Raw genomic sequence first — 15,864 nt, 5'->3', positions numbered from 1 at the left:
CCTGTTTCCTCATTTGTAGACGCCAACGGTCCATGAAACACGGGAAAAGTGCTCAGCACAGCACCTGGTACCAAATAATGACTCACGGCTGCCTCTTCCTCACGGTCTCAGTTGCAGGCAGCGTGGTGACCGCACGGTGAGCGAGCCGCAACTGGGCAGGGAAGCAGCCGTGAAAGGAGCCCGTGGGGAGACCTGGGTCCTGACCCGGTGTCATGCCATGCCTGTAGACAAGGCAGAGCCCGCTCACTTCTCTGAAAACCGAGAGGCTGGGGCAGACGGTGACCGTGAAGACGTTCAACGCAGAAGTCGTCCGTTCGAGCGTCTGGAGGGTGTGGCGTGGGCCACTGTCTCAGGTCAGCCCCTGCGTGTGGGGCTCCTCACCTGGGCCCCGGGGGGTCACACCTGTGGGGCAGCAGGAGCCCTCGGGGGCTGGAGGACACGCGCTCCTGTCCCATTGTGACGGGTGGGCTCTGATGCTATGACAACAGGGACCACTCCCGGATGTCCCTTCCGGGTAGAGCCTGCAAATCAGAGGCCAGGAACAAGGGAGAGTGCTTCCCAGGCGCACAGCTCATGAGGCCATGGAGGGATAAGAGCCAGTCTCAGCCCCCTTCAGTTTCCTGCACAAAATGGTCAAAGGGAGATGCTTCAACCCACCCTTAGACAAGGACGGAAGATGGGTAAGAAGGGTGATACCCTCTCTCGCCTTTCTCAGGCCACAGGGGTGTGGTCAGGCACAGAGCTGAGCTCAGATCCTACTGCTGCTACTTACCACAGTATGACGTCTGACAGATCCCTTCATCCCGTGTCAGTTCTTTCACCTGTGAAATGGGAATCTCATATCCGATTCTCGGAGGATCAGATGAAATTAGTCTGTGCATAAACCACTCAGCAGACTGGTGTCTTGTGAATGTCCATGAGGTAGTAATTGCTGTGTTTCTCTGCTTTTTCTATTTTTCATAACGTCTATCCTCTGCATGGGCTTCCCAGGTGGCGCTAGTGGAACCCACCTGCTGATACAGGAGACATAAGAAACATGTTTGATCCCTGGGTCGGGAAGATCTGCTACAGGAGGGCATGGCAACCCACTCCTGTATTCTTGCCGGGAAAATCCCATGGACAGAGGAGCCTGGCAAACTGCAGTCCACAGGGTCACACACAGAGCTGTTCCGACTTACGTGATTTAGCAGGCATGCACGCATCTTCTGATATACTATGTAATTTATTATACGTGTGACTTTTCTCTTCCTTCTAGAATATAAATCCCATGGACCTGGTATCTTTGTCTTTTTTTCCTACTGTTTGTATCACAGAAAATAGGGGTTTCTAACCTGTTTTAGGGCAGTAATACATAGAAAAATTTTTTAAAGATTTGTTTAAAAGGAAAAAAATGGAAAATATCTTGGAAAATTGGGGCCTGAAGGCTTAATCTCAGTCTATTCATCTGTTAAATGGAAGCATAATATACCAAGGTTAGAGGCCATGCTGAGGATTAATGAGACAATGGATACAAAGGAGCTTAGTATAATGAATGGAAGCACCGTTGCTAACTAGTATATACATAATATATATGTATATATGTGATATAAGTACGTGTGTCCACCATGCAGAACCCATGGATACAAAGGGAAACTAACCAACTTGAGCATCTCTGGGTTTTGGTAGCCACAAGATGGGATGAGGAGAACCAATCCCCTGCAGCTCCCAAAGGATATATATTTATCCTGATATTCTTTCCTGTTGTATACCCTGCTCCATTCCACAAAGGTTTAAAGTAATGAATGGAAAATATTCAAAATAAAGTATAAGGTATATAAAAATAAAACCTCAGAACCAGTTTAAATATACTTTAAGAGGCTGAGACTGGGAAAATATATAACATAGAAACATAGAAAATGGAAAACTTATGAAATATGTAACATAGATATGCAGGCCATATGGCTTAAACAATTTGGAGTCAAACAAATTTGACTGAGTTTCCTGGCAGCTAAAGTGAGATGGGAAATAAAGTGAACTACATACACTAGCTGGTCAGGAAGAAATAAGCGTAAGCTTCTTAGACTAAAGAGCTTGGCCTCTTTTTATCACCTACAGTATTGGGATTATGTTTGACTGAATATTATTATAAAAAGCTGACTACAGAGCCTTCACCAGAAAAGGGTTTGTGTTCCTCGAGTAACAGTAATACCGAAAACTCAGCTGCTCTGTGCACCAGTGCTGAATTGAATCTCAGAAACAGGATTTTGGGTGAAGTAAAAAAGGATAACTTTATAACTTTGCCAGGAAAAGGGGGGTACAGTGGACTCCTGCCTTGAAAACGTATGTCCCAACTTGGAGAGGATAGTGAGAAATTTTATAGTAATGGATCAAACAGGGTGTGATCAGCTTGTGGACATTCTTCTGATGGGTTGGTGGTGAGCTAAGTACGAGACAGCATCATCAACCTTCAGGTCCAACCAGTCTGAGGTCGATGCCCTCGTGGGCTGCATACCATCCTTAACCACTGACTTCTCCCTCCTGAGGGGTTTCAGTATTTGCAAATGAGCTCAAAGCTGCTGTGGTGTGCATCTCTTAGTGGGGAACCAGGACCTTGCCCCAAGGCTACACAGTTTTTTCTCCTGACTGTTTCTCCCTGGTCTCATATCCCTTCCCTTCCCTAATTAACAACTGCTTGAGTCTGCCCATTAGAACTCAGGGAAGTCTTGGAGGCTGAAGGAAACCTATTTCCTGTCAACAATGAAATGGGGGGACACAGAATGGCTTTGGGCCTGGAGGCCCCCAGGGCCCTGCTTGGAATCAACAACCAGTGCAGAGGGAGGCAGTTCAGGGCTGGTACAGATGTCCTGGGATGTCTTTGGAGGCCCAGGTTCTTCTCAGCCTCTCCTGTCACCCTCAGTGTGGTGTCAGCTCAGGCAGATAAATGAGGAGGAAGTCGAATTGCAAAAAGATGGAAGGCGCCTGTCAGTTGCATCCTCACCTTTTCCTGGAGAAAACAATCGCTTTCCCAGGAGCCCCACCCACAGACTTAGGCTTTCATTTCAAGGGTCACGCATCCAATTTAGCTGCAACGGAGTTGGAGGAGGGTTTTTATTTTTTGACTAAGCCTCTATCTTAGTGCGATTTTAGTTCCCTGACCAGGGACTGAACCCACGTCCCCTGCAGTGGAAGCACTGAAAGTGTGAAGTGTTAACTACTGGGCCACCAAGGAAGTCCTCGGGAAGTATTTTTTAAACCAGCCATGTTGCTACTCCAAAGTCAGTATTCTATAATAAGGGAGACATCAAGAAAGAGCATGGCGTCTCCTACTGGGGATCCTAGGAATGTACCAGGAACCATTTAAAGAAGGAAGACTTTATCTCCCCAAAGTCTAACCAGAGCCTACGGTGTGGGTCTCCTTTCTGCTGCTGGCACCTAAGAGAATAAAAAGGACAGAGCTGACATGAAGTTTCCCTAAGTAACTTGTAGACGAGTTGGGAAAATTAAAGAAATTGTTGGTTTTGCGTCAGCAGCAGCCCATTTGGGAGACAGTAATTGCCACATTGGAGGTGACGGTCATTTCACAGTTGACCTTGCTGGTGGTGATCTGGCTGTTGCCGAGTAGAAAAGGCACTCTGCACACACGTTCACCTTCCTGTTTAATATTTCAGTCATTGAGTGATTGAATGCAGCAAAAATTTCACCACCAACTAGTTAAAAAGCTATATTTCACGGTTACAATATCTAACAGAAGGGTTTATTTCACAGCTATCATGTTATAGCCATTAAATATATATTTTAAAAGAGTGAAATTAAAATGCTAGAGCCATTTTTTTTTACAGTGATTTAGTCCATAGTGTTGTAGAATACAAATGAACCCAAGTCAGTTGTCATTCACCTGGTGAGAGGAACCCTTCCAGATGTAGAAAAACTCCCTACCCATGGCCTGATTCTCCATAACTTGGAAAAGCAGATTGGAGGTAGAGGAAAGGGAAAGGCTCTGAGTTTGGAGGCCCTTTGTATTATTTATACTTACTTAAAAATTGCTTTAAAAACATTAAAAATGTATATATAATACAGAATGAATTAGAAACGGGTGGGTTGACTTTGAAAAATTTCTATGGTATATTGTTAAGTGATGAATTTAAGCAAACTCCAGGAGATAGTGAAGGAAGGGAAGCCTGGTGTGCTGCAGTCCATGGGGTTGCAAAGAGTTGGACACGACTGAGCGATTGAATTACAAGAACCACAATGTTAAGCAAGAAAAGCAAGTTATGCTGTGGAGCACAGGGTGCTCAGCTTGGTGCTCTGTGATGACCTAGAGGGGTGGGATGGGGAAGTGGAAGGGAGGCTCAAAAGGGAGGGGATATGTGTATGCTGATGGCACCCACTCCAGTGCCTGGAAAATCCCATGGACAGAGGAGCCTGGTGGGCGGCAGTCCATGGGGTCGCTAAGAGTCGGACACGAGTGAGCGACTTCACTTTCACTTTTCACTTTCCTGCATTGGAGAAGGAAATCCCAGGGACAGGGGAGCCTGGTGGGCTGCTGTCTATGGGGTCGCACAGAATCGGACATGACTGAAGTGACTTAGCAGCAGCAGCATAGCTGATTCACCTTCTTGTACAGCAGAAACTAACAGAATATTGTAAAACAATTATACTCCAATAAAAATGGAAAAAAAGGAAAGCGAGGTACAAAACAGTATGAGTTATATGGTCCAATTTTTGTATAACAGTGTAAGTCCCCTTTGTAGGTACAGGTGTTTGTGAAGGAATATATGAGAGCTAGTGTTATTATTTTTTTTTAATCTGGGATGACAAGAAGAGAATGGAGAGGGTAACCAAAAGTTACTGGGTTTGTTTTTGTTTTTGTTTTTTAACCACTGGCTGTCAGGGAATTCCCAAAGGTTAACTGTTAAATTTTTTAAGATATTTGTAATTTTTTGAAATCACATTTATAACACAATCCTGTGTGCATGCTAAATTTCTTCAGTTGTGTCTGACTCTTTGCGGACCCATGGACAGTAGCCCACCAGGCTCCTCTGTCCATGGGATTCTCCAGGCAAGAATACTGGAGTGGGTTGCCATGACCTCCTCCAGGGGGTCTTCCCGACCCCGGGATGGAACCCATGTTCCCTACATCTTCTGCATCGGCCGGCGGGTCCTTTACCACTAGCACCACCTGGGAAGACGGATACAATCTGCATGGGATTCCTTCCTTGTGTTTTTCTTTATTGTCTGAGCTTTTAAAACCATGAGCAAGTATTATAACTCTAATCAAAAACAAAGACGATTATTTTTGTTGTGGAAAATGAGACAATGGAATAGAGGCACTCAATTAAGAAATGTTTAAACGATGGCAAGGAAGTCTTCCTTTTCCCTGGTGCCCTCCTCCAAAGTGACCCTGTCATTCATCCATAGCAGGGCCGGTCCATACGATGTTGGTTGGTTCATGTGGTCGCTTCCTTGCCCTTGATCCCTGTTCCTGCTCTGCTCACCCCATGGGCAGCCACTCACACATGTTTAATGGGAACTCTGTTACTGAGATGTGTTCTTGTAAATTATGTAGTGTTGTTTTGTGTGCATGGATTATTTATTTCCGTAAATGGTGTTGGGTTACAGATCTCATTCTGTTTCTTCTTTTCCACATTGCTATGTGTCGTATAAACCATTGCTTCTCATTTTCTCTGCCAACAATGCCCCACTGAGTGTACCATTCAGATGACATAATCTCTCCACCTTTTGACATAAATAGTAGCGTACTAAATGCGCTCTTGTGCGGAGATGAAACAAAAGCCATAGTTATATGTAGTTATATCATGACTTGAGAAGGAATGGGAGAAAACAACAGTGTTAACCAATGTCATTGTAATCCCGAAGACAAGGAAGGACTGGCCTTTGGTGTGACAGTGGGCTTGGGGATAAGGGAGGGGACAGCTGTGAGCAAGAGTAGAACCTGTCAACAGCTAGTGAACACTCTGGGTGCATGCATTTTTCTCTTTTAATCCCATCTACTCAGTCAGGTGGAGCTTCCCCAGTAGCTCAATGGTGAGCAATCCACCTGCAATGTAGGAGCCACAGGAGACGCAGGTTCAGTCCCTGGGTCGGGAGGATCCCCTGGAGGAGGGCACGGCAACCCACTCCAGTACTCTTGCCTGGAGAATCCCATGGACAGGGAGCCTGGTGGGCTACAGTCCATGGGGTCGGGAAGAGTTGGACACGACTGAAGCAACTTAGCACGCATGCACTCTTATCAAGTAGGTTATTATTATTCCCATTTTACAGATAAAGAGACTGAGACCTGCAAAACTAAGTCTCTTGTGGAAGGCTGACCTTCTAGGAGAGAGAGCTGGGGTTGTACCCAGGGACGTTGAATCTATCGTCTGTGACCCACCCCCACAATATGTTACCTCCCTTTGCAAGAATTTTCCTTAAGAGTTGGGGTCTTGCCTTCTGTTTGTATCTTAGTTTCCACTCATATTTCTCTCCTAGAGATCACCACTTCAAAGGCCACTTTGTAGGAGTGGCTTATAAGAGGTGCTATTTATGTAAAATTGGGGTGAGCTACAGTGGCTATCAAGCAGAACCCACATCCCTCTTTGGGAATGGACTCCTGGCCTAGCTGCTGAAAGCGTGGCTTGGTGGGGGGAGGGGTCCAACCCTAGATACTCCTTGGCTGAAAAGAGCTGCTTCCTCCAGGTCAGTTGCTTCCTGGGTCCTCCACCTTCCTCTCCTACCCAGTGACTGATGGGCAAGAGCACACAAGGGTCCAGTCCTCTCACTCCATCAGGCTGACTCTGAGAAGCTACTCTGTGTCTAGAGCTCCCTATGGGGTTGGTCTAGACCTTCTTTGGGACCACCTCCCTCGACCCAGTCCTGTTTCCTTCCCGCCTGTTCACAGGGAGATACGAAAGCCCACTCCCAGCTCACCCCTGGCATCCAAATAATCTTCCCACCCTCTACCATTCTGCATTTTCTGGAGAGACTCAACGCGACCCTTCTCACCTTCCTGTGCTCTAAGGTGCACCCCCTACCTGCAGGAGGTTGGCTCACCCCTGGGAACACGGGCTGAATGCTTGGCCCCGAGTATGGGGCACTCCCTGACCACCAGGAAGGTCTCAAATAACACTGTCTCCTTGGAGCTCATTGGCTCCCTCCCGTGGGACCGCACCCCCCTCACCAGGCCATGGAACCGTTTCCAGGCTGCAAGCAGCAGGGTGGCCCCTGTAACTTGAAATGGCCGGCAGTGGTGGCCTTGGGCCATGACAATATTTTTTGTCTTGGAAAGGATACTTGAAAATTACGAAAATTATGCCATTTCCATCGCATGCCAGAAGCACCCAAATTGCATTTTAATCCTTTTACAGAGGAAGCCCTGATACTTGGCTTTGAGATTCAGATGTGTCTGGTTTTAATCAAGGCATGTGTGCTGTTTTTCCAGTTCCCTCACATTGGACTAACACAAAAGATGCCAGAATCCATCACAAGTACGATGTTGAAAGAGTCCCACAGTCCACGTTTATCTCGGCAAGTGGAGGAGAAGCTTCCGCCAATCTACAAATTGCGGGAGAAGGTGAGTCCAGGGCGCTTGCCACGTGCCCCTGTGGCTCTGCAAGGGGGTGGCGCTGCTTGGAGGGAACTGCTCACTAGATCTCCCCGGATCCCGACATTCTGGCAGCATCCTCACTCCATAGTTGGTTACCATGGTTCCTCAGATACTCTCTAGAAGGGACCACCTCCTGGTCCAGACGATGAAGTTACTCTTCTAGGAACAGAGCTCTCAACACGCATGTTCTACCTCCCTGGCCAGTTCATGAGCTGCTTAAGGGGCTGCAAATGGCCGGTGGTAGAAGCAGGGTTGACTTCACACTTAGCAGCCCTGGACCAGAGAGCTCTGGTCTACTGGGATCCTTATTGGCCAGATGAAGAAGATGGCTTCAGAATTCCTTTCCAGCCTTCAATTCCATGCCTACTGACTTTCCTTTCCTTGCCTCTCAATAAGGTATTTTAAAGAGAACTTGTTATAATTTTAAGAAAGCTGGCAATGGAGTGGAGTTTCAAAGCCTTGAGCTGATGTACGCACCTAAGCCCTCACCCCTCTGCTGTTTGCTCCATCACTGTGGATGCATTTAGTTCTCACTTAGAGGTCAACCTGCCTCCTCTGTCTTCCTTCCAGGCCACTGTAGGCAGGTTCTGGAAGCCTGCTGTGGTTCTGATGTGTGCGTTTTTATCTCTCCCCTCGCTCTTTTCCAGCAAGCGGTAAATAACAACTTCCCCTTCTCTGCTCACGACAATCGTCACAGCTTTCAGGACTCTGGGTTCTACCTTGACTCTGTGAGTATTTCTCTCCACATTGCTAAAAAGATGAACAGCGACATCAGGGCTCTTGATTTTCTGAGACCTGGTTAAGATTGAGGACTGGCCTCAAAATTGGAATAAAATTAAAGCCTCATAACAGGTTACCAGGGGGGGGAAAAAAAGCATAAATTCTCAAATTCCCACTTGGCTTTCAAAATCCACACCAGCCTCCCTTCTGCCTAGGTTTCTTTTTGTATGTGAATTTCACGCTTATCGAAGTGCTTTCCCATAAACCATCTAATTTGTGAGCTTTTTTTGTGAAGATCTGTCATGACAAGGAGGGATTGCCTATGTGTGTCTCTGGACTGCAGAGCCAGGACCCATAAGGAAGCGTCAAAGGAATGGATGGGGAGTTTTCATGATGTGAAGAAGGAGTCCCTACTAACTACAGTTATCTTGTTCCTGGAGGTGGTTTCTCCCCATCACTGAAAAAAACAAAGTCTGATAGCGCTGGCTAGTGGTGGTTAACACAGCACTGTGCAATGGAAATAGATATGTGAGCTGCATATGTAATTTGTAAATTTTCTAATGGCCACATTAGTAAGATTTGAGGAGGAAGCCTGTGGGTAGAGACCCACGTGCTGCTTCCTTTACTGGGAATCCTCTGGGATGGGAGAGAATCCTCGGAGCTCTCAGAGTAAGACCCCTCCCACGGAGTGCTGGGGATGCAGCCTGAGGTGGATACAGCCACCTGGGTGTAGAGAACCTAATCGGGCTTCCTGGTTGTCCAGGCTGGGGTCTCTCTGGTTCAGTCCTCCATGTCCTAGAAGCCCAGCCCCTCGCGTGGGAGTGGAAGGCTGCAAAGATCATGAGGTTGTGTCAATTTACAGCCTCCCACAAGTTCATAAAGGATGCCTCCTGTAAGAGTGGTCATTTAAACACAAGATGTCATGGAGGTGGTTTTATTAAAGACCTCCAAACTGTGTGGCCTTGAATATCTTCCTCCTAATCTGCTTGTGATCCTTCTCCAGGGCTTGGGACGTAAGAAGATCTCCCCAGAAAAAAGGCAACACGTTTCAAGAAATTTCAATCTTTGGGCATGTGACTATGTTCCATCTTGTCTCGATGGCTTTTCAAATAACCAAATATCATATGTTTATAAGGAAACTGTGGTGGTCCCAATTTTCAGACGCTTTCCAAGACATCATCATGAGATATGGAACACTTTTAAATTTATGCCCCAGCAAAGCTATACAGAGTTTTGGAAAAAGAATCCAAAAGTAAGGTTCCTGATTAACAAAAAGAACAGTTCTCCAATAACCCTTCCAAAAGATCCTTGATGTTTTGCAATATTGGTATTTCGTTGGACATTCTACAAGTATGTGTTTTCTGATGCAGTACTGATGTTCGATATCAGATTTGTTTAGAATTATTTAGAGAATGTAGACTGCATGTGCCTTAATGCTGAGATGATGTTTTCTTACAGTGATAACATAGAGATTAAAGTCCTTATATAGAGAAACCAGCATGGCAACAGATAACCTTACCACTCCCCCAAATATTCTAACTGTTTTAATATTGAAAATATTGTAATGGTTTGAAAATATTCTAATGGTTTTAAGAAGGTTGAAAAATATTCAGGCCCTTATAAAATAAAGATATTTGATGATATACACATTTTAAATGAATATGTTTGAAAGGAAAATTCTATTCTAATGGTTTTAATATTGAAAATATTGTAATGGTTTGAAAATATTCTAATGGTTTTAATAAGGTTGAAAATATTCTAATGGTTTTAATAAGATTGAAAATATTCTAATGGTTTTAATAAGGTTGAAAAATATTCAGGCCCTTATAAAATAAAGATATTTGATGATATACACATTTTAACTGAATATGTTTGAAAGGAAAAAGTGCTTAAATTTAAAAATTGCCACATTAACTTCAGGGAAAGTTTTAAAACTACATGATTAATATAGGCTTACATTTTCATCTTGAAATTTCAAGCAAAATAGAGGAAGCTGGAATCCCCTCTGATTTTACTGCATCTCTAATCCTTGTCCCCAGAAAAAAGCTCACTGTTTGTTTTTGTTCTGTACATTTACAATCACATGTATGTGTGTAGCTGTGTACAGATTTTGAACATAAACTGTTACATAGAACATGCATTCTTGCAGTACATAAGTGATCTTGAAGTTCTTGCAACGTCAATAGGAATAGGTTGATTTGCTTTTTAAACTACTGCACTGTATCCCCTAAGTTGGATGTGCCATGTTTTTAAAAAAACTGTCTTCCTAATGAGCACTTGAATTGTTTCTAGTTTGGGACTGGAAAGGCTTGGTGCTACATGACATGCTTGATCAGGCGCTTTGGGTGGGTGTTTACATGTACTCTGGAGTCAGCTCTGAAAGTTACCTTTGTTACTGCTGGATTGGACCATATGCATGGTTTTTGTTTGTTTGTTTAACATTTTGCACTGTGCAGCATGTGGGATCTTAGTTCCCTGACCAGGAATTGAACTTGCAACCCCTCCACTGGAAGGATGGAGTCTTAACCTCTGGACCACCAGGGAATTACTTGCACAAGGTTTTAATTTGCCAAATCATCTTTTAAAAAAGACGGGACCAATTAAACTTCCACCAACAGTATCTGTGAGTTTTTGTTTCTCTCCCCGCCCCCAAATTATCTTTTACATATTGAAGGATATCTAAGGGCAAAAACTATCTTGTTATCTTACTTTGCATTTCTCTATTAGTGAAGCGGACCATCTTTTCCCACTCAGGGGCCATTTTTATCGCCCTTTGAATGGAACACTGTCGCCCTCATTCTGTATCAAAATTTACTTGTTTCTATTTACATATCTTTTCTAGGTGAATTTTAGAATAAGCTTTCAAGTAAATCTGTTGGCAATTTGATAGGAATTCCCCTGAATTGAGATACTAATTTATAGAAGAATTGACATCTTTATACCATGGTATATCTCCCCATTTGTTCAAATATTATTTTATATTCTTTAATAAAGTTGTATAATTTTTTTCACAAAAGTACGAGATGTTTTTTTTCTATGTTTATTCCTGTGTACTTTGAAATGTGGCTATTTTGAATGTATGTGTGTGTGTGTGTGTGTGTGTGTGTGTTTAAGTTATACTTTTTGGTTAGTTTGATGCATAAAAAAGGCTATTGATTTCTATATGTGAATCTTGTATTTAACTACCTGGATAAACTTCTTAGAATAAATAAAAAAATATTCTAGTAAAATAAAAACAAAATTTTATTAATTTTCCAGTTGATTCTTTTGGATTTTCTATGTGGATAATTATATCATTTGTGAATATGATAATTTATATAATTTCTAGAATTTATAGGGCCACCCCCCATCTTTTTGCATCAGGTACAATTTGAATATTAGCACAGATAGTGCATACACTTTCTTATGTCTGAATTTATTGGGGCTGATTCTAATGGGTCACTCTGACATCTGACTATTGTTGTGAGTTTGAGATAGGCAACTTTTACCTAGGTAAGAATATTCTTTTGTATTCTTACTTTCCTGGGTTTTCCCCCCTAAGATATATGTCTTTAAGTATATGTACATGGGGAAAGTTTCAAATTAAATAAAAATAAATGGTAAAAAGTATTTTCTCTCACATTCCTGACTCCCAGTCTCCATTTTCTCTCCCAGTGCCAGCTCTGTGGCCTTTTTAAAAAAGTTATTACTGTTTTAAAATTGAAGTATAGTTTATTACAGTATCGTGTTAGTTTCTGGTGTATAACAAAGTGATTCAGGTATATATATGTAATATGTATGTATATTCTTTTTCATATTCTTTCCATTATAGTTTATTATTATACAAGATATTGAATATAGTTCCCTGTGCTGTACAGTAGGACCTTGTTCTTTGTCTTTTTATATATAGTAGTTTGCAGCCTCTAATCCCTAAACTTCTAATGTATCCTTTCGTCACTTTCTCATTCGATAACCGTAATTTTTCTCTGTGTCTGTGAGTATGTTTCTTTTTGTAAATAAGGTCATTTGTCACATTTTTTTAGATTCCACTTATTAGTGATGTCGTATAGTATTTGTCTTTGGCGGACTTCACTTAGTAAGCTAATCTCTCCATCCATCCATGTTGCTTCAAATGGCATTATTTTATTCTTTTTTATGGCTGAGTAGTACTACATCTTCTTTATTCATCTGCCTGTTGACTTTCTTTTAATATGCAGCCTTCTCTTGGTAAGCTGTGGCATGGATTTTCCCTCTCTGTCTCTAAACACACCTACCCTTAACAAACACCAATGGTTCCACCCGCCACTGCTGCTTTCTGCCACACCGCCACCAACCACTCTTATGAATACAGCATTCTCTCTTGGTACTTACAAATCTACTTCTCTTTTGCAAACATGACTGGTTGGTATTTCGTTACATGGATATGTCATAGTTCCTTAATCTTTTGATAATCATTTAGGTAGTTTACAGTCTTTTCCTACTATAAACAATTAGAAATAAACTCATTAATAGATAAACATTTGCATTCAGCTGTGATATTTCTATATGTTAAACTCATTGAAATAAACTTGTTCAATTAAAGAGTATGTGGGTTTTAAATTTTAATTCAAACTCCTCAAAGAGGCCGTGCTTCAACTTACCACTTCACTAACAGATTATGAGATAGACAGATAGAAACCATGTTGCAAATGTTTTCTATAGCTGGTTGCTTTTTGTTCCTCTTTGTTGATATAGAAACTTAGACACATTTATTTTTATGTTAATAGACTTCATTTCTCAGAACAGGTTTCAAAAGATCAAACGAAGGCTTACACCCTCTCTCCCCCATACTCCCACTCCTGAGAGTTTCCTCTATTATTAACATCTTGCACTAGGGTGGTGTATACCATATTTTAGCCTTGCATGTATATTAATGTAGTAAAATGTAAGAATCTCTTGTTTAATGGCTTCTGGAACCACTGGTTTTTGTTAAGGGTGTGTGTTGAGACAGAGAGAGCAAAACAATGCCTTGCTCTGGACTCCTTTTGTTTGAGATTATTGAATGATTTAAACAGTTTTGTTGTAGTTCTTACTGTGTATGAGGTGGCATTATAGCAAATGAAACTTTGGTATTTATTGAGATGATCATGTAAAATTTCTATATTAATCTGTTAATAACGTATATTCATGGATTTTCTAACATGGAGCCATTTTAGCATTCGGAGGACAAACTCAAGCTGGTTATGATGTATTATTCTTTTGCTAAATCCAGGATTTGATATGCGAATATTTTATTTAGGATCTTAAAACCTATTTTTATTGTGCTCTGACACTGCTTATATAAATTGCAAATGTCTATAGAATTTGCCGTGCAATCTCTTGGACCTGTTGTAGTTTACAGGTGTGTATCTTTGAACATCTTTTCAATGTATTTTAGGGAGATCTGTCTGTATGGTGCTTCTATTTCTTTTTTTTCCCTAGTTTTGGACATTTTTATTTTTGAGGAAGTCATCTGTTTCACATGGATTTTAAAATTTGTGGTGCTTTAATATATTCTCTTTCATGCTTTAAAGTTATGTCCCATCTTTGACATGCTGAATGTTGCTCACATCTCTTTGCTCTTTCACCAAATCTACATGTTTGTTGTTGTTGATTGCTTTTGATCTTGATAATTTGTGCTTTCGTGTTTACTAATTTTGTTCTTGAGCTTATTTTGAATTTTTTCCCAGCTTCTCAAGGTGAAAGCATAGCTCAGTTCTTTGCAGCCTTTCTTGTTTTCTTGTAAATGCAGGTAAGGTTGTTTCTTTCAAATACCGCTGTGTATCTACATCATGGTCTTCGCATTACTAGCTCCTGGAAGTTACTGCTTTTCTTGCTCCATGGTCTCCCCGACTCCAAAACCAAGGAAGGAGTTCAAATCCCTTTCACGTTTGTAACCTCTCTCACCAGGAAGAGTCCTGTGCCCTTTCAAGGGACCACATGACTAGATCTAACCCACCCAGGATAATCTCTGTATCTTTTTTATTTGCTTATTAATAATAAACATTGATTTCTCACAATTTTGGAGGTTGGGAAGCCCAAGATCGTGGTGGGGCCGGTTCTGTGTTTGATGAAGGCCTGTGCTCTCTGTAATTTATTGTGGTAAAAATGCAAATTTTGTGACTTAAGATCAATGAACTTGGGGCCTTAATTACATGTGGAAAATCCCCGTTTCTCTATAACTTAAGTATGGGAATGACATTGCTTTATATTCACAGGTTCTGCCCATACTCAAGACCATGAGATTACACAAAAATGAGGGTCAACATCCCCTTAGAATGCTACCTGCTACAAATATCACAACCAGGTGATTTATGCTAGTACAAGCCACAGACCTTATTCAAATTTTACCAGCTTTACCTGTGTGAGTGTGTGTGCGTGAGTGTGTGTGCGTGTGTGTGTGCGTATGTGTGCATGAGTGTGTGTGTTTTATGCGTATAGACTCTTTTGCTGGCTACAAACCTATATATAGTTTATACTTACCTTGTTAATTGGCTAATCAAGCCTAACATTTACATGGTATGCATACTTGTAAATTCAGTGGGCTATTTCAATTTGAGAATCCTTGGGTTTTTATTTTAAATTTTATAATTTTAAAGTGTTTTTTTTTTTTTTTTTTTTTGGCTAACAGTTTTTTTTTAAGGTGTTTTTTCCTTCTGGAGAAGGAAATGGCAACCCACTCCAGTACTCTTGCCTGGAGAATCCCATGGACGGAGGAGCTTGGTGGACCACAGTCCACGGGTCGCTAAGAGTTGGACACGACTGAGTGACTTCACTTCACTTTTTTTACTAGAGAAAATTTTCTTCAATTATTTTTCTCTCTTCTATTTCCCCCCTTTTCTTCTAGAATGCTTCTTAGATGGATATCGAAACATCTGGACCTATCTCCCTTGACTCTCCAATATTCCTTTATGTTTTCTATTTGTTTATCTATTTGCACTGGATTCTGGAATAGCCTCTAAACTTTGTCTTCTAGGGTGCAAATTGTCTCTTCCGCGACCCATTCTGCTATTTAGCCATTGTACTAAGATTGTCCTATAACCAAACAACATTTTAATTTTTAGGGTCTCTGTTTGGCTTCTATTTATCAATGAAATGTTTAATTCTGTCTGATAATAATTTTATTCATTCTAATATGTTATTTTTCTGAATTTTGCGTCCTTGGGTACTGCAATGTCTGTTTGCCCTTCTAGCATGGTGCAAACATTGAGTGCTTCAGAGTTTTACGTGGTGCATATATTCTTTTCACACTGTTGGTGTGAGGGTGGCTGAGAGGCAGGATGTCTGCCTGGGGTGTAGCCACCAGCTCTGCTTTTGGGAAAGTGTTCTTAGCTCCTCTCTTTCCATTTCCCTGGGGCAGTGCCCTGCCCCCTCAGCCCAAGTAACCATGTACCCTCAATACTTTTGCTTTGGTGCAGACTCAGATCTGACTCACTGTTTGGTACAAAGAATGTCATGTGGACCAACTCTGGCAGATAATCCCTGTAAACAACCCCATCAAGTGTCCTGGGTGCTGTGCTGCGCTTAGTCACTCAGTCACGTCCAACTCTTTGAGATGCCACGGA

At 42.0% G+C, this 15,864-nt stretch overlaps 1 protein-coding gene across 1 annotated transcript; it reads left to right on the top strand.

Moving 5' to 3' along the window:
* Positions 1–629: 629 nt before the first annotated feature.
* On the top strand, positions 630–8,385 carry TEX36 (testis expressed 36). The gene is made up of 3 exons (XM_040254451.1): positions 630–680; positions 7,418–7,549; positions 8,230–8,385. The coding sequence occupies exons 1-3, from the start codon at positions 630–632 to the stop codon at positions 8,383–8,385; spliced, it is 339 nt and encodes a 112-aa protein (XP_040110385.1).
* Positions 8,386–15,864: the final 7,479 nt, after the last annotated feature.

The sequence above is a fragment of the Oryx dammah genome, unplaced genomic scaffold (genome assembly GCF_014754425.2).
Source record: "Oryx dammah isolate SB20612 unplaced genomic scaffold, SCBI_Odam_1.1 HiC_scaffold_14, whole genome shotgun sequence".
In the NCBI taxonomy this organism is placed as follows: domain Eukaryota; kingdom Metazoa; phylum Chordata; class Mammalia; order Artiodactyla; family Bovidae; genus Oryx; species Oryx dammah.
The sequence above is the reverse complement of the archived record's forward strand: the minus strand, read 5'-3'. Positions and strand labels throughout refer to the sequence as shown.